The sequence below is a fragment of the Nestor notabilis genome, unplaced genomic scaffold (genome assembly GCF_000696875.1).
Source record: "Nestor notabilis isolate BGI_N333 unplaced genomic scaffold, ASM69687v1 scaffold4069, whole genome shotgun sequence".
Classification (NCBI taxonomy): Eukaryota; Metazoa; Chordata; class Aves; order Psittaciformes; family Psittacidae; genus Nestor; species Nestor notabilis.
Genome location: NW_009942193.1, coordinates 17931 through 45301, shown reverse-complemented (window position 1 = coordinate 45301; position 27371 = coordinate 17931). Strand labels below are relative to the sequence as shown.

At 39.9% G+C, this 27371-nt stretch overlaps 1 protein-coding gene across 1 annotated transcript in view; it reads right to left on the bottom strand.

Moving 5' to 3' along the window:
* FHOD3 (formin homology 2 domain containing 3) overlaps positions 1–27371 on the bottom strand; it is a gene marked incomplete at its 5' end in the record, with an annotated part of 75270 nt that overhangs the window by 37962 nt on the left and 9937 nt on the right. The window contains 5 exons of the mRNA XM_010021265.1: positions 460–579; positions 5521–5703; positions 11791–11949; positions 17842–18731; positions 22028–22327. Of these exons, the coding sequence (XP_010019567.1) occupies positions 460–579; positions 5521–5703; positions 11791–11949; positions 17842–18731; positions 22028–22327 (1652 nt within the window). The remainder of the gene's footprint in view (positions 1–459; positions 580–5520; positions 5704–11790; positions 11950–17841; positions 18732–22027; positions 22328–27371) is intronic.

The window sequence follows — 27371 nt, the reverse complement described above, 5'->3', positions numbered from 1 at the left end:
AAAAGAAAAATGTTTACTCCTTCCCATGCAGATTAGTAGACAAAAAAGATTAACAAATAGGGGCAGAGGGGAAGGAAGAAGAGGAAGAATCCTACAGGAAAAGGAACTTACTACTTTTACTTATTTTTAAGTTGTTGAAGAGTAGGCCTAAAATTAGTCCTAATTCACTGTCATGCAGTGAAATGACGCATGTCACAGTTCTCACAATTAGAATGGAAGCATCAAGACTAAACTCCAGACAGTTATACCTGAAGAGTGCCTACAGACACATTTCCTTCAGGTTATGCAAAAAGAGGCAAAGAGCATGCTGACACACAATAAAAAGACAAAATAGGTTCTGTATTCTAAATTATTTTTCTGGTTAAAAATAAATACTGGGTTGTAACTGTCATAATGGTTTTGACTTCTGTTTTTCTGAAGGAAAAAGGTGCAGGTGAAATGCTGGGATATCAGACTTACGTTGGTTCCATTCAAAAAGTTGCCAATGGCTAGGAGAGTAGAAAGGATAAATCCCAAAGTTTTATTGTGCTCCAGCTGGTCCATTCCTTCCTTCAGGTCTAGAAGTGGTTCTGCAACTTCCTGCCATGAGTATTGAAACAAGAAAGTGAAGGCTGCAGCTGGCTATAGGTGCTTTAAGTTTTTAATTCTATGGTTTAGATTAATTACTGCAAAAAGTTCCTGAACTGGCATCTTGCAGAGTGCAAACTGGCCATGTGTGCTGGCTTTCTTCCATGTTCCAGCTAATAAATCACATGCAAGGACAGAAAATAAAAAAACCCCAAAACATAAAATAGTTTCCTAATGTTGTTTTTTATGTATGCAATTGCCTTACTTATGCTGGGGATTATTCTGTGATTTTAAACAGAAGAGAAAATCAGAAGGGGCTGCTGCATTGGAGTTTCGTGCATGAACATCCCCCTACCCCAACTGATAAAAAAGCTTCTTATAAATATAGTTTCTAATCTTTGAAAAACTATTAGAAAAAGTAAGAACCCTGGCTGACTTGGTATTTGTAGCCTGACCCTAGAATTTTCTTCCAGTGATGGCCACCTCTGAGTTTTAGATATGATTTTGTGCTTGTGTGACTTTAAGACTGAAAAAATCCCAACCCACCACTGTAAACATCAAGCTTTACAAGTGTTCTCATTTTAATCTTTGAACTTAATGCATCTTCCATTCACACATGTTATCTGAGTACAGGTAGGTAAACTGATAAGGCTTGAAAACATAAATTCTGTTCCATTACCTCGGGAAGTGCACTACACACCACAGAGTTCAAAGGAAGAGAGCAAGGGTAATTGAGTTGACAGAGCTTATTTCTGTGTCTTTGTGTGAGGCCTGGGGTTATTTATTTTGTATGCACAGTAACAGTTCACATTGTTTCTATCTCCAAATACCATCCTAAGCAACTGTGAGCAGCATTCTTTTCCCAAATTATTACACTCTTTATGAGCCAAAAGCCAAAATTAAGCAGTTATTTCAGACCAGGAGGCAAGGTAGCTGAGAACTTCGCTTTCTGAAAAAAATACAGTGAGTCATTCAACAAGTGTAGTGCTATTTTACCATAAATAAGAGCACAAAGATATAGGAAAGATACATTTCTAGTCACTAAAGAACAATTCATCCCTTGAAAAGAAAAAGAAATACGTCGAATTCAAGACAAATTAAGAGATGGCATAGTGAGTAATTTATACATTTGAGGAGAGGTACTAAATAATCCTAGACTTTATCAAGTTAAAACTAAAATCAATAAACTATTGCTCATATTTATTTGAATTGATTTAAAGTCAGGGTTGATTTACTTGTTTTGTTGCATCATGGTGTTGAATCAAACTGTTCGCATCTGCTTTGAACACAAGTTTTTGAACTATTTTACTTGTATCAATTTGCAACCTGTTAAAAAAGTAATTCTTAAAAGGTTAATTTAAAATATTCTGAAGGTGAATAAAAGAGTAACATAGACGGCTTCCAAAGCAGGCCATGCTGTAGCCCTTCATTTAGTTATTTACATGCAAGTTATACAAGCTTAGACTATGTTGCATATGGTACACATTTATAATTTCTCTTTACTTTTTATTTTATTGTAGCACTAAAATCCAACACAAACCAGTGTATAATCAGATGAAATACCTATTCTTGCTTCCTATAAAACTCACCTCCATAAAGAGGGTAGATACCTAATGCAGAGCTACCGCATATTCTTAGGTATCATGTATCCTTATTTATCACATATTTATTTTTCACCTGAAAATTATGCTTGAATAAAATTTGAGGATTGGTCCAGAATTTCTGGCTGCAAGACTTCTGATGAGGATGTAGCATACAAGTTCTGCACAGCTGATCTGGCATATGCACTGCTAGCAAGCTGCTACACTAGTATTAAGTTCAGCTTACTACACCTATACAACTTCATGTCACGCTTTTCTGGGAGGGATAAAAACTTGATTGGGATGGGAACTTTGAGATGACCAAAATGTAACTTGCCATATTTGCATTTAATTAAGTCTGGCCTCCATAAATTATTATACCCTTTTTAAACAACAGGAAGTATCAGAATAATACAGTAAAACTTAAAAAGCTCTGATGGACTTTAAAAAAAATTCAGACCAAGCATCACCCAAAAGTTCAACCTTTTTGAACACTTATTTCTCTAGCACACTGTTCCCAGGAAGACTAGAGTTAGGAGTAATTTTTCTGCCAAGAAGAGAAACTGAAGCAAGTCTTTTTCTTTACAGTTTCTACTTTTCTGAGTTCTACACCTGCTTATATTCATTTATGATCCTTTAAAGTTGTCAGCAATAAGGGTATATTTGCCCAGAGTGACCTTAAGAAAAGAAAAATTGATCTAGGATAAATGAAGATTCTATTCCTCTTTCTAAGACCTTTAAATTCCCTTTGAGATAATGAAACTTGACTTGATCTGCACCATAAATAGTTCAGCACAAAGAACTGGTAGTAAGACACCGTAATTTTTCAAAGTGATCAAAAGTCTGAAAATGAAGATTTAAAATTGAAGCTTTTTTTGCCTGTAGCAAGAACAACCATTGTTCCACTGATAACCTTCAGTAGGTATACAGTACATCAGGTACACCTTAACGTGTTAAAACAGTATACACATTGTAAAACAGATCATTGGAAAAGAGTTTTCTTTTTTATTTTCTGAAAAGACCAAAGAATGAACATCCATTCAGTTAAACCCCTTACAGTCTGAGGCTGCAAATGTCCTCTGACCTGCTTTAGTTAATTAAATTCAATCCAAGAAAGATGATTCCACTAGGCACAGAAAGTTTTTCTACAGACATCAACAATATCTCACTTAACCCTTTTCTTGAACAATTTCATGATGTGTTTCTTTCAGGTTGACAGAGGTGGAGCTAAGACCTACTTAAGGCAACACTCTGTTCTCACATGATGAGCAAAAGAGTCTCGTGAACAAGAACCCCAGCCTGACATCAACCATCAAGGTATTTCATGCTGTTGTCCGTCTAAAATTTCTAGCTTCACAGAAATAATAAGGTTCATTAAATTCTTACATAAAATATGTGTGACTCAAGAAATAATATGAATGCATTCTGAACTGTTTTGAATTTTCCATATTTTAAAATAGATTTTAAAAAAATCAAGCAGATGCTGGATGAAAAAAAGACAAAAAAATGCGAAGCTGAGTGATTTGGCACCTAAGGTTCATGAAGGGTTTGCCCATTTGCAGATGGATCTTCTGCAAAAACATAGTCTCAAGAACAGAAGAAGTTAGGAGGTCTTGGGACTCTTTTATTATTATAATCACTAATGCAAAGTACTTCATTTTTTAATTGAATATGCTCATGGTACCTTATCTCAGTCTAAATAATGCTTATGCTTATAGGTTACCTGGAATTTAAACTCTGACTTTAGCCTTTTGTCACTGGAGACAGCCAGCTGCGCTCGCTCTCTTACCTCTGATGTCTGACCCTGTATCTTCCTCTTCACTGAACTAAAACCCAAACTGTCTGTCCTATCTATGTTTGTCTGCTAGGCTTCTTATCACATGCTCCTCTTATTTTAACAGAGTTATCATATGGTATTTCTTGTGCCATTTTACAGTAAGTCCTGTACTTTGGCCTATCTACCTTTCAATAGGGATAAAAATACTGGTCCTATCTTCACTCCAGCTATTGCTTCTTTGAATAATTTAGGTATTTGAGACATTTTATACTGGCATCTATTCCACATGGATTTTAGCTGGCAATTCATTAACTTTGTGGTGTAAACATTATAGGATGAGCAACAGGAAAACTAAATTTCTTTAGCTTTTAGCAGTGCTTCAAATGTTATTTTCAGTTGGGAGGAAGCTAGATATCCTAGGAATACACACAGATTAACAACTACAGCTAACTCAGCTTACATGAAAGGAACACATTAGCCTTGTGGTAACTTCAAAGCAGAATAAATAGCTGTAGCAGAGTAAAAACCCAATCATATCCCCAAAAACCCCAAAACAACCAACTGACCAAAAATACCCTAATGACAAGAAAAGCATTTTAAGTTTGACAAGGCAGAAATATAAATGGCAAAGTCTAAAAGTCACAATTAAAAAATCTGGAATATTAGTGTGATTGCATTTCCTGAAATCTAAAAATTAAGCAGAGGTTGAGTAATCTTGACAGTATTGTCCTCAATCTACTGTTGCGTAACTTCTTAAATAACAATGACTAAGTAAACATCAGGCATTTTCAGAAGCATGTCCCACCTCTCAGAATCCATATCACACAAAGTTATACTGACTTTTTAATATAAACATATATTAACATATATGCACCAGAAATGCAGCCAGACGAGGTTTCTGTGCTAGGTTTCTGAAAGAGCTTCTGAAAATCAGCAAGTAGCTGAAATTGCTGACAGTTTCATTCTCTTTTACCTACACACCAAAGTTATACATTGTCATTTTGAAATTTTTATCTGGGATTCATCATTTATGACAGACAATGCAATTATATTGTTATCTGAAAAAATGCCACCCATGAAGAAGGTGGCAACAACTGTCTGTGACTTAACAGAACACCCCTGAAGGTTGTCTTATCTTTTGTTCATAATTTTGCATGAGGGTAATAAACAGAAAAAACTTTAATGGATGGTGTTTTCCTTAGTTCAAATGGATGTATGATCAATACTCTCATTGTATGATGTAAGGCTGAATACTGTAGTCCTCATTCAATCTTTATCCAAAGAAAAAGTCTCACTGCTCTGAAGAATTTCCTGAATAACAATATCTGGAGAAGATGTGGTAAGGATTTAGCCCTCTTCTTTGTTTCGATGTCATTACTGACGAATTAAAGGAAGGAAGACATAATCTCTAATTTTCTTTTATAAAAGGAATAGGTTATGAAGGATCATTTTAGCTGTTTCCTGGTTGGCCACTGAAACAGAAGTGACCCATTTACCATTTCCTCAAAATAGACACTCATGTAACAACAAGGTCAGGGAAAGATTAAGCAAAGCCTCGGAAGAGTCTCCACCCCTGCCTCCCTGCTTTTTTCTCACCTTTTCCACTATCTCATAGTCCATCTTGAAAGCCCAGAGCTGGAGCCTGGCGGAGAGTTCGCTGATGGAGGAGAGGGTGAGAAGGAATTGCTCAGCGCTGCCCAGGGGCACATCGGGGTTTGCCAGCTGTGCCTCCTGGATCTTTTGCTTCTCCTCCTCGGTTGGGATCATGGTCAGTATTTTCTATGAAGGGAGACAAAAGGCAGGTGTCAGTGACTGGGCCAAGAAGGGCTCAAGGGCTGGACGCTGCAGCAGCATTAGAGTCCCTGGCTGGTAAATTAGGACAGCACTGTAGCAATCAAGAACTAACCCCACTGCACAGAAAAGCAAAACAAGGCCTGCTATCTCAACCACCTGCAGTTTGCTGAAAACCACATCTGTATTAAAATGCTTTTTAAAAACATTTGTGCTCAGTAGCATAATCATGGGATGAAAGAGAGAAGCAGAAACAGGGGGACTGGTTAGGACTGCTCTTCTCAGCTTTCATATGTTTAAGTCAAAACTGGCCCCATTTCTGCAAAGTAGACACGGAAGTGAAGGTAGGAGTGCAACTTTGTGGCTTGTGATTTACAGCAGGTCAGACTAGGTATTAAGGTCCATTTTAGCCTCAATATCTATGACTCTTCCAGCGTACTTGTAGATACACAGAAATAACTTGAGGACACCTGTCCCTTGCTGCTATCAACATCTATTACTTTTTGTTCAATCTGGTTTGGGTTTTATGAAACCTGACAACTATTGCAGCTTATTAGGTCCCTCCCAAACATTTCAGCTGAACTGAGGACAACTTCCCAAGGAACAGGCACTGAATTTCAAGGCGAATTACACATTGCATAGCATATGGCCTCTTTTGATCTGAGAAGTCTAAAATATTGATGAAAAAGGATCTCATTATTTTCAGTTTCTGCTGTCAGCATGGCTGAAAACAATTAAATTTTCCTCCTTGCTTGGACACTGCAAGCTTCTACCTTAACAAATTAATAGCCTAAGGAAAAAAAGAAGAGGAAGAAAATCCTTCAATACACTCCGGTGCTTTTCCTTTCCCTGTCAATGGCTGTTTGCAAAATACCCTGATGTACAACTATTCCAATTGATAGCACTTGATAGATTTTGAGATGTGCTATCCATCCATCCATCCATCCATCCATGCTGAAATCTCTAAATTAGGAGACACCTAACATTAAACTAGACTTGTAGGTAGCTGCTTCAGGGCGTTTCTCAATGCTTGACCAATCCTTATCTAAAAAGTTCATAAAAAAGAGAGGCTGACTCTGAAACTCATAAGAAGAGTGGTTTTGCAGATTGTCCTTTGAAGAAGTCAGGCCTCCTACTGCCTGCTCCTAGCTCAAACAACAAGAGGCCAACACTCTCTCAGCTGAGCCAGGGAAACTTGCAAATAGGATCATACGAACATCCCTACATGGAGAGTTTAGCAGTAGCCATATGATAGATGTAAAAATGCTTCTGATGCATTTTTGAAGGCTAACACTTCAGCAGTAATTCTCAATTGCCTCCTACAAATAACTAGGACTTTTGGCAGCTACCCAGGGATCCCACAAGTATTTTGTGGTGGTGCAGGGCCTTCCCTCTAGAGATATTACACTGCTTTTGGGCATTTTAAAGAGAGCAGTGAAACAGCAAGCTTTATTTCCAAAGGGACTCTCCTCCTCCTTAAGCTTTATGTAAACACCACATGCCAGATGGAGCCGACAAAAAGCATTCAAGTCCAACTGCTGCAAGGCTGCTGTGCTGTGTACTGTAGTATGTGAAACCGAGAATGCCAAGTGAAAGAGCCTGTACTTGTTGTGCCAGCTGCCAAGGATCACCCCAGCTGCTGAAAGCCGTGCTTCAATGGGACCAGCACTGCTGGCAGGTCTCACATCGTCCAGGGTGCAAACTGACCCCATAACAACGACCTAGTCACCACCACTTCTAATCAGCTCAGGCAAATAATTCTGATCCTGCTGGTCATCATCTTTGGCGTGCAAGTGGTAAAATACTCCTATTCGGTAAAATACTCCAACCTGTGACTAATTTAAGCCATTTGTTCAGTGCTAGAAACTTATGAGTACACCAACTGCCAGTTTATTATTATTTTTATTATTTTTTTAAGCATCATTGACAGTAAAGTAGCATAAAAACACAGCAAAGCAAAAGGCTACTGGCACTTCATGTGACCATTAAATCACAAACGGGTTTGAATCTAATAATGCTCTCCCATGCACAGCATTCTTCATGCCAATTAAAGAATTAGTTATCAACAAACTCTATGCTCATATTTGCTAATATGCAAGATATATATATTTCACCTCTATTCATTCTCACACAACTGTTTGGGCCACGGATTAATACTCTCAGGAAAACCAATGCAGAAATCTTTTAATGGAGAAAAAGAAATTTTGGAGACCCCATTTGCATGAGATAATGGATCCTAATGCTCCTGGACTGCTGGACCCAGCCACTTGCTTGATCTTTCAGCAAAGGGATCAAACTGCTTATTTCCTGGACTCAGCCATCCTGATGCATGATCTCCAAAAGTATCTAAGAAGAAAGCCTTACAAGTGTCACAGGGCAAAATTTATAAACCTCATATGCTTGACGGTTACAGGCCTCAGTGTGGGATGCAAGGAAGCACCTAATCAGAGACTGCAAGTAGGCTGGACCATCTGTGGAAATTAGGTGCTTAAGTTATCTCTTTGAAGAGATAATGGGGCTTCTCAGTGATGATGAGGCTGCAGGGGTGCCTTGGCTTTCATATTTGGTTTCAGCTGATCTTACCAGGTGAATAGGAGCATGAAAAAGAATAGTAAACTAAATATCTGACTGTTGCTGGATTCAAAACTTTCTGTGGCTCAAGGCCCATAACCAAATACACTTTAGTGGGTATTTTGCTGGATATTTGGCAGATGATTCAGCTCCAAAAAGGCTCTCACACTTCAGCTTTCCAGGCAGCTATTAACAAGACACATGAGTGTCTGCATTACCTGCAGAAACTCTAACAAAATATAAAGGTATATAAAGGTCAGAACTCCACAGCAAGTGAGGTCACGTGCACTAATTTTATTTCAACTCTTCCAAAAATGATCCAGTTCCAAGGAGGGACTTCATCTAAAATGCCTGATAGCCATCCCTGTAAATCAGGAACTGACAGCTGTTCCATCGGTCAGATTACTCCACTTCCTCAGCTCTCTACTGAAATACATGAACAAACCATTGATGATCACAGAAACTGTAGCAGATGTTTTGGTTTGTGCAAGGACAGCAAGTGTAGCTTTTTTTCTTTCAGTAAAGTCTGCAACTTGTTAGGGTAGGGATATGCTGACCATGGGTGTACAGCGAGCAAGGCGCTATTGAGTCCCCATGACACTTCACAAAGCTTTAGCGAAACAAACTGGAAACTGCAGATGCCAACATACCACAGTGACTAGCAGAACAAAAACTTAAATAACTGTAATAGTTTCCAAAAATCAGATTTTGGTTTTTGTTTATACATGTCACCATCTGCCTTTTTAACACCAGGTTCTCATTTCTTACCCCTTTTTACATCTCAGCGCTACCAAGCCACTCCAGACACCTGGCTTTCAAATTACTTTAGAAATGTGGGTATGGAGGGCTTAGCATATGTGGTGGGGCTTTAATTTCAAGTAGTTTTACTAAAAGCTATACCTACCCGTGCATCAATACTGTGTAGCATCTCAAAGCTGTAAAGAACAAAGCAACCCACCTTAATTTCCTCACAGCATTACCCCAAGTTTACTCTGCTAAATTAATCACTAATTATACTCTTTGGTATAATTAGATTTTGATTCGCATTCTCTTATTAAGCAACACTTTACTGAGGGACCCTCTCATTTCCTTTACTAAAGACAAGCACCAAGGACTGGTTTGGTGGGCCCTATTCTTGCTGTTGCCCATGATACACTTCATAACAATTAGGTGCCAAGATTTTAAGCTCGCCTCTTTTGCTTAGCTCACAGAAAGCCCTCATCCGTGCTAAGCAGGCAGTCCTTTCTGCAGCGAGCTCCAAGTTGTTTGAACACAGTGAATACCAAGCTTTCAAAGAAAGGAAACGTTTGGCAAATGTAAGGTGGCAAAAAATTTTTAATTGAATTGATGCATGCTTGCAGACACATACTGTGTATTCCTTTGAAAACAGGTTTCTAACAGTGCCTGCCCTGCATGCTAAATGGGCTACATCTGCCACTCTAGCACCATGCCCCCATTTTCTGCTGTTTTTCACAGTTCAGAAGTACCTAACCACTTCGAACACAAGGACTAAAACCACAAAACATACTTAGGTATAGAGGGCTTCAAAATACCTGGAGATTTTTTTTTTCTCCTATCTTAGTTACATATTTGAAGTTAAAAAGCAAAGTATGGATTAGCTACAAGAGTTAAATGTCTAATCACTAAAGTCAGTCTTAAGATGCCATTTAATCTGAACTTACTCCACCAAGGTGCAGACCTGAAGCCATGTGCACACTAACACAATAGTGGCGACGCTCCTCGGAAAGAGCTCACAGCTGAGGCAAAGGATGGCTCAGGTAACTTGTCACCCTGTTGGTGTCCTGCTCCATGTTAGATCTGCTAAAAGCTTCACCCTTCAAGATGAAAAGTACACAGGCTCTGCTCCACCACCTACTCTTTCTCTTGATTTTAAACATCTAAATGGTCACATCAGGATTACTCACATCCTTAGCTTCAAGCTGTGGACTCAAAACTCAGAAACCCCATTTTCTGTAGCATTAGGCAAGTATATCAACAGTGTATCATTTCCTGGTATCTGAATTCTTTAATTTGAAAGCTACTTACATATCTATTTTAAATGAAATTACAGGTTTCTGGCAGCTAATGGGAAGGCCACCCAAAGCTGGGTGTGGTGGTACAAGGCACTCACAACTGTGGACACCACAGGTGGTTGACAGATGGACAGCCCAGCTACAGATGTTGGTATTAGAAAGGGTGAGCTGGGCAGAGCAGCTGAACTGTTAAGCATGCCAGAGAAGGACACAAATCAAAAGAGATAAAACATGAAAGATGTATCATCCATTTTTTGTTGGACTTTGTATGGCAACGCCATCTATGGCACTGAGATCTAACTGGTGGTCTGTGAGTTGAGCTTGGCAGGAGGGGTACTTCTCTCCAACACTTTAAAACTTGGTACCGCAGACTGTAGTGGTAGGTACATGGGCTGAGACATGAAAAAATTCTTTTCTAGCCTGATGTGTCACCTTCGTAATATGAGTAAGGTACATATATATATAGCAAATAAATAAGATAGCTCTGGAAAGGAACTATATTCTAGTAGGGATAAATCAGGCCTTGCCTTCTAGCTAGAATGATCCTTTTTGCCTTAACTGCTTCTTTTGCATGTAACTGCTGGCAACTCCATTTCTATTCCAGCCAGCTTTTCTCATTTTCTTCTGTAGTCAGCACAGTGAAGGTGGAAAGCGGGAAATCATAACTCCAAACCACTGAAAGGTGACTGTGAATCAGTACACGACCTCTGCACCTCGGCCACTTGCTGAGATTTGTAGTTGTGTAGATTACTCTTACTAGATGATATAGGCTTATTAAAAAAACCAACAAACTGAAACAAATGCAACCACAATGAAAAAAGCCAGGGGAGCAGCAGGCTTCTTTTACACTTCATAGAAGAAAAATGTTTTGATAAAAAAAATAACAAACAGAGCTCATCTTGGATCTTGGTAAGAATATCTGCAAAGTCAAACATGTAATGGTAAAAATTACATCATCTGTAATCTTTATACCAACTGCTTTTCTTCAAATGACAGTAACACAAAAATGCTATTTTGAGCAGAACTAGTCACTGTATTTGTTTTCAATTAGATATACAATCTAGAATGACTCCAACAGCTAGCTGGGCATGAACTTTATTAAACTCTGTACCAGTTGCATCAGCCCTAGTAACTCCCTGCCTATTCTTGCTGCTCACAGTACTTTAGTCAAGCTTCAGAGGAACAGGTAATACTCTGAAAATCCTGACAGGAATTACCACCACTGTTACTCAGACACAAACACAGCAGAGAATCCATGTTTACTGAGCATGCCCAATCTCAGGTGAGTACTACGTGCTTCTGAGCACACTGCATTGTGTTGATCAGTTTCAACATTCAGTCATGATATAATACATCCGCTTTTCCCTATTCCATGTAAAGTTTGGCCTTTACCATGTGCAACATTAGGCGGAAAAAAAAAAAAAGAAACATTGAAAATGCAGACTTGAAGACATTGACTATTCTTTCTTACCTCTATTCCTTCCTTGTTTAAGGCATATTCGTCAAAGTTCAAAATAGCAGTCTTGATAGTGCGGGGAGGGGGCAACACAGTCAAGCCAATATTAATAGCATTACTTCGTTTTGAGTCCAATACAATGATCTCCTGTCGCTTTCCATCTGCAGCAGTTTTCTTGGTAAAGAAGAGAACAAGAATATTATTCCTCCAGCCTGTTTTACAAAGAAAAAGGCATTCCTTTCACTAATGACTTCTCCTACTCAGGGGTGTGGACACTGGATGTAAATCTAATTCCTTTATAGCCATGCAAAAAGCTGAATCCTTCCACCACATCCTTGCTGGTATCAGCATGAGCAATCAGTATTTAACCAGAGTGCTGAATGCAGTCTCGGATGCTGTGCAAAGCAGAGAGAGCCTGAGACACAGGAGTCCCTGCAAGGGCTGGGAACACTGCGGTTTGGGGCAGGAGTCAGTCTGGGAAAAGCCTGAAGCTGTCTCTGATGAGCAGCAGCTCTGCCACAGTGTCAGTGGGGCAGCAGCTGGGCAGTTGATGAGCTCTGGAGCTCAATTACCCCTTGGGTAAGTCAAGCCAGAGTGGCCACCACCCCTCTCTTGCCTGTGTGGCTGGCTGGGAAACAGCCAGGGTGGTTCCTACCTGCCTGCCAGCCCTTTCCTGTGTTATAAATCCACCTTGGGCAATGGCAAAGGAGCTATAGAGGCCTTTCTGGAGACACTGGCATGGTTTTCTGACCTCTGGCTGCCAGAAGAAGGATATTCTATGTTACAGCTCATGATATGTCTGTCAAACCCTTCACAGGTGCAGAAAAGTTTCAACCCTTCCTCTTTTTGCAAGGCTTTATTTGAGACTAGACATATCTTTGGATCTTACCTCCAGTATAAACAATAATGAAAGCACAAATTCTCAATCTGTGCTAAGGATTGCTTTTTAGATCACAAAACTGTTCTCCACGACCTTGGGGTCTGCACCACAGTCACCAAGTCAAACCATACCCTACTGTCAGGTCTACATGTTGTTTCTGCATTGGAAGAACTAAGTTAGCAAATATGATTCTACCAAAATACCTCCTGCTGTGGGAGCCCATTATGGGAATGATGCTCTCTCATTACAAGGATGCGTTTTCCTGGCATAACTCAGTTCTTTGCCTGCACAGAAAGAGGTTTGCCCACCTCTGGTCATAGCACCCTGCCTAGCACATGTGTGGCACCAAAGCACTTTTATCATGCCTACACGATTAATGTGCTATGATGCAAGTTCTGTGTGCAGATGAGACTGAAAGCAAGTGCAGTTTATAGGAGCTGGGGACTACCACATGGGTATGACCTCTGAAAGTAATCAGAGGGTTGGGTTTTTTAAATTTAAACACTTCTGCAGTAAACAGGATAAATTTTAGGAAAGCAAAGATAAACTTTGTTTCAAATTTTTATACATCTGTTCTGTCAGAACTGCTCTCTTAATCCTTTAAAAGCATCCCTGAAGCCTTCTTGAACTTTCCCTTCTTTGAGTAAGAGAGTCCTCTTTTTCTTGGGAGCTACCTGAAAGATACGAGATACAGCTTCCCCTTTGAAGCAGTCATTTCTACTTGCAGGGTCATCAATCACATTTTCAGGACCACAGTTAGTGGCCAAGGCCACATAAAACCAAGTGGGGTTCACCAGAGACTGCTTCTTCTTGAGTCTGTGTTGCACTAAGCCTTTTTTAAACCACCACTTTTTACCTTGTCCGTCGCAGCACAGAATTACACAGCTCCAAAGAATTTATGCAGAAGGGAAAAGGCTGAGGGAAAGGAGTTAAATTTAGGCTTCCCACATGCGGTATGGGTAAGTAAGCCTCAAATCTGCAGCTCTGATTTTAGGCTCCTAAGTCTGACGAGAGACATTCATTTGGGGGACATATGATGCTAACCACTGGGATCACTGCGATTGCAACAGTGTGCTTGCTACTTAGCAGTGAGTTATGAAAGACAGATGAGCTGTACAGGGGATGTATGTATGTAGGTATTTTCCAGAGCTATAACTGCATATGGAATACAAAATTTTGGGGTAAGTAACTCTTCAAAAACAGGGGCAGAAGAGATTCTAAATCCATTCTGGGGGCAATGGCTAAGATACAAAAAAATCCTTTCCAAATAAATAAAAGGATGAAGAAATGAGAAAGATTTTACTACTATTTACTTTATCATCCTACCCCTAGGAAAAGAACTGTTTTTTGTCTGCAATTAAATTGTAAGTGTCTGACGGTTAAGATAAGCTACACCTATGAATTTCTATTACAATATTAGGCGATTTCAGGTGGGGCTTTATAAGTTCATTAAAAGAGAGTGACTTCAAGTGCCTGAGGGAACAGTGCACTAGTGCCCTTGATATATCTTATTGTGTCAATATGCAACATAATCCCTGAACTTCTGAATACTATATTGTTAACTGTAAATACTAAATGAATTACAAATATATCAGGAGCAATGCATTAACAATTACAGTGATTTTAGATCTTTACAGGACCTAATTGGCCAGATTCTGTTGCCTCTATTGAAGGCTGGGTAGCCCAGGCAGGTTACTTAAAAACCATTATCATCGCACAGAAGGTGATTTGTGGTCTGATGAGCACATGGTCTAACACATGCGTCTTTGCTTTAAATAATACAGGAAAATTTAACACACATTTCCAGTGACCATGTAAAGAAGCAATTACACATGAGCATCAACTCAGAAATATCTCCTGCATTTAAACTTGCAGAACAACCTGCATCATTAGTACAGAACAAAATGGACAATCCCTTAATAGCCAGATGGCATTTTTTTTCTTAATTTCTACCTCAATTAGCAAGGATTTAGCACTGGGAGTTTAAAATGGAATCACTCAGCTGCCACTGATTTTGTCCAGGATACATACATATAATCTTTTTCAGAAATTCTGGTCCACATTTATGACTTGCCTTGGCATTTGTTCAAATTACAACAAATGTTTTCAAAAGGAAAATGTATCTAGGCATGTATATACATATGTACATGAAAACACGTGCCTTAATTTTTTCCTTCTACTAGTTTCTATGTCTGTGGGCACATGATGGATCACTATATCCCACAGGGTAAAGATAAATCAGCAAAATAATACTTTCATGCACACCCAAGTGGATAGCAGAAGGGCTGAACAACCACGGTTGATTCAGTAGCATCTGAGTGTTTTCATTTCTCTTGACAGAAAAATAAACACATTGAAGTGCTTTGCCAAAATACCTGCTTTGTTTGGTGGAGTGAGAAGGAAAGAAATGCTGGACTGGCTTGGAAGGGATACCTGACCACTCTTTCTGTTCACAAACATAATGTGGTCCCATATTCTAGAAAATAAGTGTTCTGCAACTAAAGTTGCTCCACTAACTATAATCATTGTGCAAGTTGTCCAGTGTGGCATAAATTTTCCTAAAATCAAGAACCTCCCCTCCCAGCCCCCCCTCTCCCCAACTCCCTTATTATATCCTACAACTTAAAATCCACTTTATTTTATTTCAGTCTATTGTGTTTAATGAAAAACTTCTCATGAGCCAGGAAGTAGCTGTTTATAGCTGTGTGTTGTGGAAATCACAGTGAAGGATTAGAAACTGGAGTAAAATTGGTTACAGCTGTATGAAAGAGCATATGCATAACATAGAGCCAATCCCTCACCCCCACCCCCTGACTTTGCTTTTCCTCTCATCCTTTTGGACTGTTCCTTTTCCATGCTCCTAGTTCCATCTATTGCTATGAAATCTGGAGATTTGACTTGATTTGTTGCTCTGTGCTCTTTTCTTCAGCTGAACTGAGCTCTGAGTCAGACTTTACGATATTATAGAATAAACCTGTTTTGGATTGCAGCCATTGGACAGGAGAAACTAGACACAACGGGGAATCTACTCCCTGGAAATAAACCAAGCAGTCTGGAAAAAGCGAGAGCTATCCTAATTTGAGTGCAATCTTTCTACCAAACCTCAAGTCTTTTACAGATTCAGTGGTCTGCTTAATTGTTCCCACTCTCACTTGATCTAAGGATCAACTCCTACCCTGGAAGATTTGCATGTGTTCTCCAAACCTAGGCAAGAGTCTCAGAAATCTGGGTAGACTTCCACTATGGTATTCCTTGGTCACCATTGTCTTCCCTACAGAGACAATGAGACTTCTATGTCTGTGTTATGGGATGGGGTAGAAAGAGAGCCAAAAGTATAACGTCTCATGCAGAGAGCAGTTATTAGTCTCCAAAAGGAAAGCAGTCACCTAAATCATTCCTCAGACTTGCACTAATTTCAAAGAAACCTGCTCACTCATCTTCCAGCCAGAAGCCAAAAGCTGTGCCAAAGCATCAGGCAGGTTTGTGAAGCAAGTGTGAGGAAGGGAAAATGGCCAAAGGTAGTTTGGGAATGTGCACAGTTAATGATTGCAAAAGTAAATATGTCAGAATTCCAACAATTTAACATTTTATCAAAATTTTGGGTGAGAATAAAAGATTAAGAGTCAGCCAGAGAGATCCATTACAATACTGGCATTTAGCACAAAGCTAAACTTTGGAAATGGCAAATATGTCATCATTCCACATTCAATTCAAGGAATTAAATGTTTTATGGATCTAAGAAAATGCTCTCATTCCTTCCATCTATGAACCATCTGCAGCAGATTTGTATTTACAGGGAGAGAGATGAGGAGTAACACACCACGACGTCACAGGCATTCCTTCCTTAGCAGAAAAGGAATTAGAGAAAGAAATCAATCTCAGCCAAATGAACTGTATGTGTTTTTAGAGCTGCTATGCCACACGTTTCAGATCTACATGCATCTATGTCAGGTAAGAACAACAGTGGCAGGATCTGTGCAAGCCATCTATGTATGTACCTGTTGTTTGCTAGGTACTTAATGAGGGGCTTGATTGTTCAAATCTCAATGTTTCCACTTGGCCAAGAAGCTCAAGAATGACTATTAGAACATTTTGAGCTAATGAGCCACACAAGTGATACAGAGAACTTTTATTGTGGGACATCCAGTCTCCCTAGACGAGAGCAAAAAATAATATATATGATAGATAACACACATAACAACTTTGCCGGCCAAAGAGAAGTAAAATATTCAAAGTGCTGATGGGTTTTTATGTCACTATAAAACACTTAGGCATACAGAAAAAACATGTAAGTGATTTATTTAAGTAAGAGAGATGGACATCTTTTACAAGCATTTTAATTGGAAAAAAAAATTGCTTCCTTCATATTGATTATTCTGCTTAGAATTTTATGTAGCCATGAAAAGCAAACTTTAAGCTAATAACTTTTTAAATGCTACTTCAAATTCCTACTAAATGTAACTATAAAAGACTTCCTTTTGTTGTTGTGTCTAATGTTAAACAGCCATGTCACCCAGCCTTTGTGAATTTATTTTATAACAGTACTAAGGAAGAGGGAACCCTAGCTACAGAGGTATTTCCTGTGCCAGCTTCTATCCTAAAATTTGGAGAGCCGCATTGTACAAATTAAGGATCTAAAATAGGCCTGTCTGCCAGCATAAAACAAAAATCCAACACCCCTGCAGAGTTTAGCTGTAAACTCGGTCCAGCTGATAAACTGATCCCTCAGAACAAAGTACATGTGTAGGCTTTTTGCAGCAGACCCAGTTTGGTATTCTAACCTTTCCACATAATGATTAGGAAAATATTACCAAGTGAAGAACTGTCAAATACACAGATATGAATCATCATGCCATGACCTTTATATGAATGTAACAGAAAATATTTCAGATTTCAATACCTAGTTTGGCACTCAGCCACGAACAAGCTAATGTAGAATGTGTTGGTAGTCCCCCCCTGAATTAATGTCCCAAACCCAACAGACCTGAGACAAGAGGGCAGCTTGGCATGTACACCACCCTAAATTCACCTCCCAGTTCCAGGCCATGGAATATCATCCATCATAGGCCAAGTGAGAACCAGGAATTTCCACCGTTTTCATATAAACAACCTAAATCACGTAGATCTAAGTCAGAACGAATACCAATACAATAGCAAAATAATAACAAGCTGAATACGAGCTGTACCTTGGTGACAGGCAGTTCCTTGGATTTAGACTCAAAGAGATGCTCCAGTTTGGAAGTGTCCACCTTAATGGGTTCCAGTTTCGACCACAGGAATTCTCTGCAGCGTTTGTTGTTTTTACACTGCCACTCAAATGGCCGTACCTCGTTCCAAAACAGACGGATGGTTTTCTTCTTCTTTATAAATGCTGGCTGACCCCTGGAAACCTGGGGTGACCCTAAACCCTGAGGAGTGCTGAACAGCGGAGGAGGAGCCAATAAATTAGCAGAGGGTGGAGGTGGAGGCGGACATCCAAACAGCGGGGGAGGTGGTGGAGGAGGCAAACCCAGAAAGGAAGGTGGAGGTGGAGGAGGGGGAACAAGGGAGTCCCCAGGACCCATATCCATGTCCAACACATCTACATCATCCTCCTCCCCCAAGTCTGTAAAATCCATGTCTTTGATTTTAAGTTCTCTAGGATTAGCCATGAGCTGATCCCAGATGTAGTCAGATTCCTTCTTTGGCTGTGCTGGAGTTTTCTCAGGGACCTGTTCACTGATTTCATCTTCAGGCACAGCTGTCCCCTTGGCCAGCTCACCACTGTTGAATTTTTCTGCAAAGGCTTTCACGCTGCCTTGGTTGTCCAGATTTCCAATCTCCATCTTTTTGACACTTTCGTCTTTGGCCTGCTTCGTGGCCTGAAGGATAGAGATCCTACTGGCTAGGCTAGTGAGTGACTCCTCACTTTCCTCCGTCTCCTTCTTTTCCTCCTTCGCCTCCAGCTCCTTCTCCTCTTCATCCTTGGGTTTTTTGTTATGCGCATACAACATGTCCAGCATAAACCGCTTGTTGTTGAGGATGTTGCTGCACTGTTCATTCACACCAGCATCCTGAATGGTCTGTGACCATGGACCTGCAATCACACATACACAGAAGGAGTCAAGGGCAGGGATCCAAAGCACCAAGAACACTCTCCAACCCACCAGAAAAAATTGGGGGACATATGCACGATTATTCTGAAACTGGGCAAGCATTAGCTCTGAAAATTTTGAAATAAGTGATGGTCCAACCTTGGTAGGCTGGGAGTAATTTTCAACAAAGGAATGGGAGCTGAAAATAATCAGCATAGCTCGGGAGGGATTTGAACGGCCAAGCAGGCTGCATACCCAGGGTATAGCACTCCGGGCAACTCAGTGAGTATAAGCAAGAGTTTTAAAGTTATTTCTAGGAACACGAGCTCCTTCGTAAAAGAGCTTTGAAAACGTGGCTCATCATCAACCACTCTTATCCTCCCTGAATATATGATGGCCTTCTTCCCACATCACAATCATTTAACATCACTGTAATGAAGCTTCATCTTTCTGACTACTGCTTTTCTCAACAATAATCTGCAAAATACCATGTCTGAGACAGGACCATAAATAACAAACTATAGTGGTCAAATTGTAAAAATAAATGATGTAAGTGTCTCTGTGACTAAATTTCCTTTAATATAATACTGCTAACCAGTGTGGATAGTATGTCTAAAAATTATGGTGCTTCTTTTTCCAGTGGGCATCGTATGAAGTGATTAAACACGAACAAAGATAATTCTTCACACTTACTGTATTTCCTGTGTGGGATTCCTTCTGTTCCCTACAGTCTTTACACATTTTATTAATGTATTTTTTATAAACTCTATTTCTTAAACACATTTCATTTTGGTTGCTAGCCTGCCTTCTTTTTGGTCCCTTGTGGTTAAACATTTTCCTTTATACCTGTCAGTTGCCCTTTCTCTTAAACTTCCATTTTATCTGTGTTTCTCTCTTTTCTCCCCTTCTTCACCTTTTTTAATATTTTAGAGTTTTAAACATCTTTTATAGCTTCCTTCAATGGAGTTGCTTTTTTATGATCTAGCCCTGTGCTCTGAGAAGGTGTCCCCTTGGCGAGATCCACATCCAGGGACCCACAACTCTCCCTTACCTCTTTATAATAAGACCACGTTAAGATGTAGGATGGGTCTCACAGCACAAAGCATATGGACAGCAATGACTCTCACCTAAAACACATTTTAAGATAAGTCCAGAGCTTTAACCCCAGACAAAAGAAAGACTCTTTTTCAACAGTGGATACAACTTCCAGAATTGTTTCTTTCAACTTTCCTGCAGGAAGCTTGACTGCTTCCATTACATGCTTATTTTTCTTCAGACCTTATCTATGGGATTGCTTTCTTGCCAAGACTTGTCACCTGAAGTAAATTCTTAGATACATCTTTAATGTAGTTTCACTAGACAATGTGACAACTCCTTCCCCACACCACAGATTTCACTTGCTGAGCCTCCCCAAGGATTTTCCCCTACTCCCAGCCTTTCCTTCAAAGATTAGCTCCCAGGATCCCTTCTATAAATCCCTCATGACCTACTGCTCTCAGTTTCAGCAGCTGGGATCCTCCAGGATTTAATCCCTTCGCAAAACTGCTCATCAAAATTCCCTCTGACAAAATCTCCAATTTGGGCTCCCCAAGACTCCTCCATGTGCCCTAGCTGATCAAAGATCAGTGAAGATTCTTGCTGCCTTGGTGGCCTCTTCTGCACTCCTCTCTGCAGGTAAAACTTTGAAATACCATTGGAGAAACATGACTTGTTGGAAGCCAAATTCAGCAGGGTAGCTAATGAAGGAAGAACCAGCACTGAAGGCTTTACTCCTTTGTCCTTAATGCATCTGGGCAGAACAAATGGGCCACCTCATAAATGGCAAACTGCTTGTTGGAAATGTGAGAACTGCTGAAGACAGCTCTCTCATTTGCTTTCGGAGTCTCCTCACCTACTAGACAGCAAACAATTCACTACATGAGACCTCCTACATAGCACGACCTAATAAATCTTTGGTCTACTGGTAACATAGGTCAATTTTAAGATGCTGATTTTTTCAATAACATTGTACGTTTCTTAACTTTAAACAAAAAGCATGTAAGCACTTAATTAGAGTGGTAATAGGTTGGTACCTGACAAGATGAGGGCAAAACCCTGTAACCTGTTCTCCCTTATTTGCGCTTGGACTATCTTGGAACATGCCACAGCATAACAACATCCTTCATCTGTTGCACATCCCTTCCCTTTCCTACATATATATCCATCTACATTCTTTAAGACGACAGTAGCATTCTAGGTAACTCAATCTCAGTGCTGGTTGAAAAGAAATTAGCTCTTAAATTTAGAATAAATTCAACTTTATGTTTCCTAGGAAAAAAAACAACACCAAACCACCATCACCAAAAATCCACAAAAGTGATGGGGTTTAAACATGAACAGTACAATCTGATCGTTTATCTCTGTGAGGTAATCCTTGTGATTCAGAGTTATCCCTCTTCTTTCAGGAAAGATCAAGACTATTTCAAACTATGAAGTAATTCTTGTTTTCTTATCTAGAATTTAGGAAACTTAGGACAAGGCACTCATCTGTTCAGACCTAAGAAAACATGGAAACCAAATGCCCTAATAACATTACATTCCTTCACCTCCCTAGAAAAAAGGGAAAAGAATAATTAATCAAAGTTCCAAATTTGCCTCCCTGCCAGGGCTGGATGACAAACCCTGGTTGTCATTATCTGTTCAGGTAGAAAGCTGATTCTTAAGGTGTCTTCTCGGCTGGGCCTTTACAGGTGCCTGGTGACACATCTGAACAGAACCACTGCTCACTGCAGGAATTGTCTTTTCCAGTCCAGCTCTATTTCATGTGCCTCCTCTACACCAGCTAAACACGGCCATATATCTTTAGCCACTCAAGTGTATCTCTCTCTGCTTTTTGAAGCCTAACCAAGATGGGAGAACTGGAGGGAAGGAACAAACATCCCAGCCCTCAATGCTCTTTCTCTTCCACTAAAAGGGGAATCTCGTGACAACTTCTCTCAGCACAACCCCTTGTCTTACTGTTTCAAGTGTAGAAGATTCCCTGGGAGCTAGAGGTGCAAGTTGCTGCAACATGATGATTCCACAGTTAATATATTATCTTAGGAGAAGAAAATTGTCTCAGATCAAACCTTACAGTCCCTCAAACATAGAAACCCCATCCCGTTCATGGATTTCCAAGCAGAGAGTAGACCAGGCTTGGCCAGGGTGAAGAAAGTCTTAGATAGGTGCAAAGGAGCTAATTAACACAACAACAGAGATGCTAATTAAACATTTTTTTTTCCACCAGAAACCCTTCGTTATTGAAAAAACTTCACTTTACCAGTTTCATTGTCACTGGTTAACTTGTCCTCTCTCTCTTCCCTCTCTAAAGTGCTGCTTGCTGAGGATATACTGGATGCAGAGCAGTTGTCTTTTTCATTCACTTCCTCATTCTGCCTCTCTTTTTCACTGAGTATTGCACTTTCTTCTGGCTCTCTTTCTGGTCCTTGCTCCACCTCACTCTCTGGTCCCACCTCTGTAGCCTCTATTTCCTTGGATGTCTCCGTTCCCTGCTTGGCCTCAGCCTCCTGTTCTGGTTCTGGTTCTGTCTCTGTCTCTGGTTCAGGTTCACTGGCACTCACTGGTGAAGAGAACAATAGGAGAAAGATATTCACTTAACAACAGAGTTGTCTCAGGCTCACCCCTCTAAATGAGAGCAACGTGAAAGTTGTACAAGTGCTTTACAGAAAGAAAATAAAAAGCAAGTCCGTGGCATGCTGAACATTAAGAGCAATAGACTGATGAATGTTGTGCGACGACAGCATTGCACATGACAGCGGCCTGGCAAAACCCCTCACTTGCTGTCTGGAGCCAGCCTGCTATTTTTATACATACTTCCACAGCTGGAGTGTTGGACACACATAAGGATTTGAAGGAACCAGCAGAAAATGGGCATCCCACCTGAGCGTGACATTGACAACTCAGTGCCTAGACAGAGCCAGGAAGGAAGAGATCTTTTAAAAAGAAAAAAGGAGGGAGATTGTGGCTTTTGGTTGAATTTTCTTTGGGTTCTGGAAGAATTCTTTTCTCACCTGATGAGGAACACTTCAACGAGAAAGTACAAATATTAGTTTTATTAACACACTTGAATGGCACAGTCTGAAAATGGCACTGTCACACATTTGGCTGACAAAAAAACGTATGTTTTTTCATGCAAATTTACTTCAGAATAGCCACATCAAAAGTGAACAAAGTTTCCAACTGCTTAGCATATGGGACAAATTTAGTTTCCAACTGGTTGGCATATGGCATACTTAGCTTTTTTATCAGTTGGCACAAAGCAAACACTGTTGATAGTAAACTTGGTTTCTTCTTCCCTGCTTTGTCACTGACAGTGAAATTCATTCACCTTTAGGCTTTTGAGCTTTAACAGCAGATTTTCACATGCAAATATTCTCTGCATGCTGCAAAGAAACTGAAAAGCATCCACACATATTCACATCAAGCAGCTCACAATTTTCTGAAAACTGAAATGGCCATGCAAGAATGATGAAAATGGGCATGCATGTTAGTTCTGCATACTTCCCAAATTCCCTCTGTACTAAATTGTGTGTTGGGTGGCTAAACTACAATGATCAAGTCATATTTGTTTCTTTCTTCTGTTAACTGTTTCATGTTGTCTCTAGACTATTTTCTGAGACACCCGCCCAAAGAATGATGATTTTTAGACGTGTCTGTGCCTATCTTTACAATAACATGTATGTCTTTAAGCTAGCTTTCAGTAACACATCTTCTCTTCCACTTCATTTCATTTAAGTGTATAAAACTGCAAATGGTTTTTTTTGCCACCGATTTCACTGGAGCTAAGCTTCTACACTTTCACAATTGATTGTAAATGTTTATGTTTAAATAACCAGACATTCATATATATAATAAATGTATGTGAGAGAAATGTACATGTTTAATATATGCTTCATGCTCACTCAAATCCCTCTAAGATGTCTTGAAACACTCCCAATTAGAAGCCTATCTTTCGTATACATAAAAAGCACCTAAAAGTCTAATTTTAGAAATGCAAGCAGCTCTGCCCATGCATTGTCTCTCTAAATGTACCTTACCCATGACTGTACACTGGACACTGCCTATGAGAAAATCAAAATTATAGAGAGTTGGCAAGAAGCTGACAGACACTCTGAATCCCAGTGGTGTGCTTCTGACCACAGCTGTCAGTGTGCAGGTATAGCACAAGAGCAATTTAAAGTCAAGCCAAGATTTGAATATAACTGAGATGGAAGCTTAGGGATCCTTCAGGAGTTCATGGAATTAACAGCAGCATGAAATACTCTAAGCTTGCCACGCTGCAATGGTCCATATATACAACTGCCATTGATTCATCCTAGAATAATAATGGTTTCATATGAATTTTATATGTTTCTCTCTCAAAACAGTGTCATGCAATAACTGAAAAAGTCAACTCTAACAGCTGAGGTGGAGAAAGCAGCTGACTAAAACGTGGTCAGGACTGTTAATGTTTGTGGCACCTTGCTACAGTGCTAGTGAAGCTACAGTGAAGATTCAATAGGATAAAGTCATGGGAGATGTAAGGAATGCTTGAGAAAAAGAGAATATTCAAAAGAATTCTGTATACTAGTCAAAAAAGGAATATTCCACACATACGAGAAAGATGCAGTATCTTAGCAGAATCTAATATATAACAAAGAGTAAAGAGCAGTATACTGACACAAGCTGCTCTTTTGAGTTAAGGAGTATCAAAATCTAAGCACTTCTACAGTAAAACAAGGACACGTTGACACTCATTTTCATAGAATCAGCTAGGTTAGAGAAGACGTTTGAGATTATCAAGTCCAACCATTATCCCAGGACTGCCAAGGCCACCACTAAACTGTGTCACTGAGGGCCTCACCTACATGGTTTTTGAACACTTCTGGGATGGTGACTACACCACTTCCCTGGGCAGCCTGTTCCAATACCTGAACACCCTCTCTGTGAAGAAATTTTTCCTAATATCCAGTCTAAAGCTCCCCTGGTGTAGCCTGAGGCCGTTACCTCTTGTTCTACCACCTGTTACTTGGGAAAAGAGACCAGCCACCTCCTCTCTCTTTTTGACAGTCTCTCTTTAGGGATAATATCTCACAATCCACCTATAACCCAAATAACTTATAAACAGTGAGCTACGTCCATTAGTATTTCCCTTAAAAAGCAGTTGAAAAATCAAATCTGTCAGCAAATGCTAGCAGGAGAACAAAGCCATCAAAGTGTGTCCATCACTTGCAGTTCCATTATGTAATCCAGTGTACTGACATTGTAAGAACTTCCGAAGATGTTAAAAAAATACAATTTTCAGTGAATGCCTGGTGGTGGCCTGTTGAAAATGAGTTTGTACTCTTAGTCTCTTATATATAGGATTCATTTTCACTCCAAACAAAAGTAGTTCAGTAGTAGAGGCAATCTTTCTTCACTTGCAAATGCCATTTTTCATACTTCTCTCAAGGCTTAGTTCTCGCCTCCTTAAAACAAATGAGCAGAAGTTTCATCTGGATTAATCAGGAAGAGGAAAATTGAATGTGTATTTAAGGACTAATTTTTGAGTCACATGCCCTCTTCTTTTTCTGCCAGAACTTAATCTCTAAAAATGTATTATTGGGAAAAAATGCAAAGACTTCTCGGAAGACTGAAATATCTCAAGAACCTCATCACTAAAAGAGACAGTGTAAGAGAATGTGTAAAGACTTTGCTGTTTTGAGAGATGGTGCAAGCTGCATCTTCTGACATTTTCAAGATTTGGTCATATAAAGTCCTAGCAACCTGATCGGCTATGATCTGATCAGATGTTGGTGACAGCCCTCTTTTGAGGGAGAGGTTAGAAAGGACAGCAAGCTGCTCTCTTCTTAAAAATGTGGCTAGGGGATTACAATGTTATACAGGGACATGGAGAGTAGTGACTTTTCTTCTGATACTCAACTATGAATCAACTTTGAAGCAGACACAAGATGCTGCATCCCTAGTACCTACAGATAAGACGTCAACCCCATAGTCCTATAAACCCTCAGAGAGAATAAACATTCCTCTGGGTCTACATCTAATCCCCTGTGAGGGTAATAGATTAGGCAACTATTTATTTTCTCAGCTTTCTACTTGGAGCTGGGAGATTCATACGCCAAGTTCCTCCTGAGGATACATACACTAAGTCTGAAGATGGCTGTACCTACCCAAAGCCCTATTGGTTCAATGGTTTTGGCATTGCTTAGTCTTGGTTGTTATCTCCTTTCAGTTCCTCCACCACAGGAATCCTCTTGCTACAAATTCATCAGGGACTCTTTCTGTTCCTCCACCCCCATCCCAATCTTTTCTTCCCATTCCTTGTGATGATAAAAACTAGCACAGAGTGATTACCAGTAGGGAACTGGCTCTTTCTTCATGAAGTCAGAAATTATCTTCCTTTGTCCCCCACCCAAGTTCCTTCTCTGACTGCCTGTACTCTGGTTCCTTTGGCTCTACAACTGGGGCTGCAATGGCCTCACTGCACCCTCAGACCCTGGTGCTTCTCCATTTACCAAGATGCTTTCACTAGTCATACTTTAGGCAGTGTTTGAACCTCAGCCAGCTACTAATACATTCAGAAGGCTTCCTACTGTCCACAATGTGCAGGTGGATTGGCCTGCTTCCTTCCTCAAGTGCTAAAAAATCTGTTCCTTCTGCTCCTCTCAGAGAAGGGTTCATCTCCAATTCCTTTGTTGACTGACTTCAGAGATGTCTTGGTTATTGTTGCTCTTCTTTACTGCACATGTGCTCTTCATAAAATATTCTCCAATGAAATTACAAAAGAGGAAGTAGCTCTCTAAAAAAAATAGTAAGTTCCACTTTGCAGTTATGGGATTGCCTTCATTTCCTCTGAACACCATACCCCACGTTTTACAAGAGTAAGTCTTACAAGGCCTGATTACTTTAGTGGAACCAATTGTTTTATATGAGAAAACACTTCTGCTCAGTAATTCCAGATTTTTATACTGGGTAATGATACTGAGACGTTTCACAGAATGAGACAAAGTTCCACGGACAAAATCCATTTCCTTCTTAAGCCCAGTAGATACTGGACAGCCAAAGGATACTTCAGCAAAAATGGCATAAAATAAATTTGACTCTGAAATTTTGCTAGTAGGGGAACACACTTCCCGTTTGACTTCAGGTTCTGAATTCTGCAGAAAAATATCACATATCCATGAACATCATTCCTGCAGAGTCTTTGGAGGGTCCTATGCACAGAACCAAGGAAGCATTTTCCACCTGCAGTTTCCTCCTTTCTTGGGAAGATAGTGACCCCCATGTTCAAGGCAACTGCTTGGGGTACAAGTAATCTGGATTCTGTCCGTGGCTGTATTTCAGCTTTCCTACAACTGTCTTAAGGAAGTTAAGCCTCAGTTTCTCTATCTCTTAAATGGGATTCACAACATTTCCTAAGGATAGTAAAAGTTGAGATTTTAAATCATTATGGAGCCTAAGGAACTTGGTTTATAGTCTAGAGGCCATGGCACAAAATCTAAAAATAAGCCTGCTGGCTGTTGGCTGATATCAAATAACCTGGTCACCTCCAGATGAGAAAGCGTGCCCTGCTCCTTACTTCATACAATCTTCCCAATGCTTTTAGTAGGCCTGCAACAGCATCC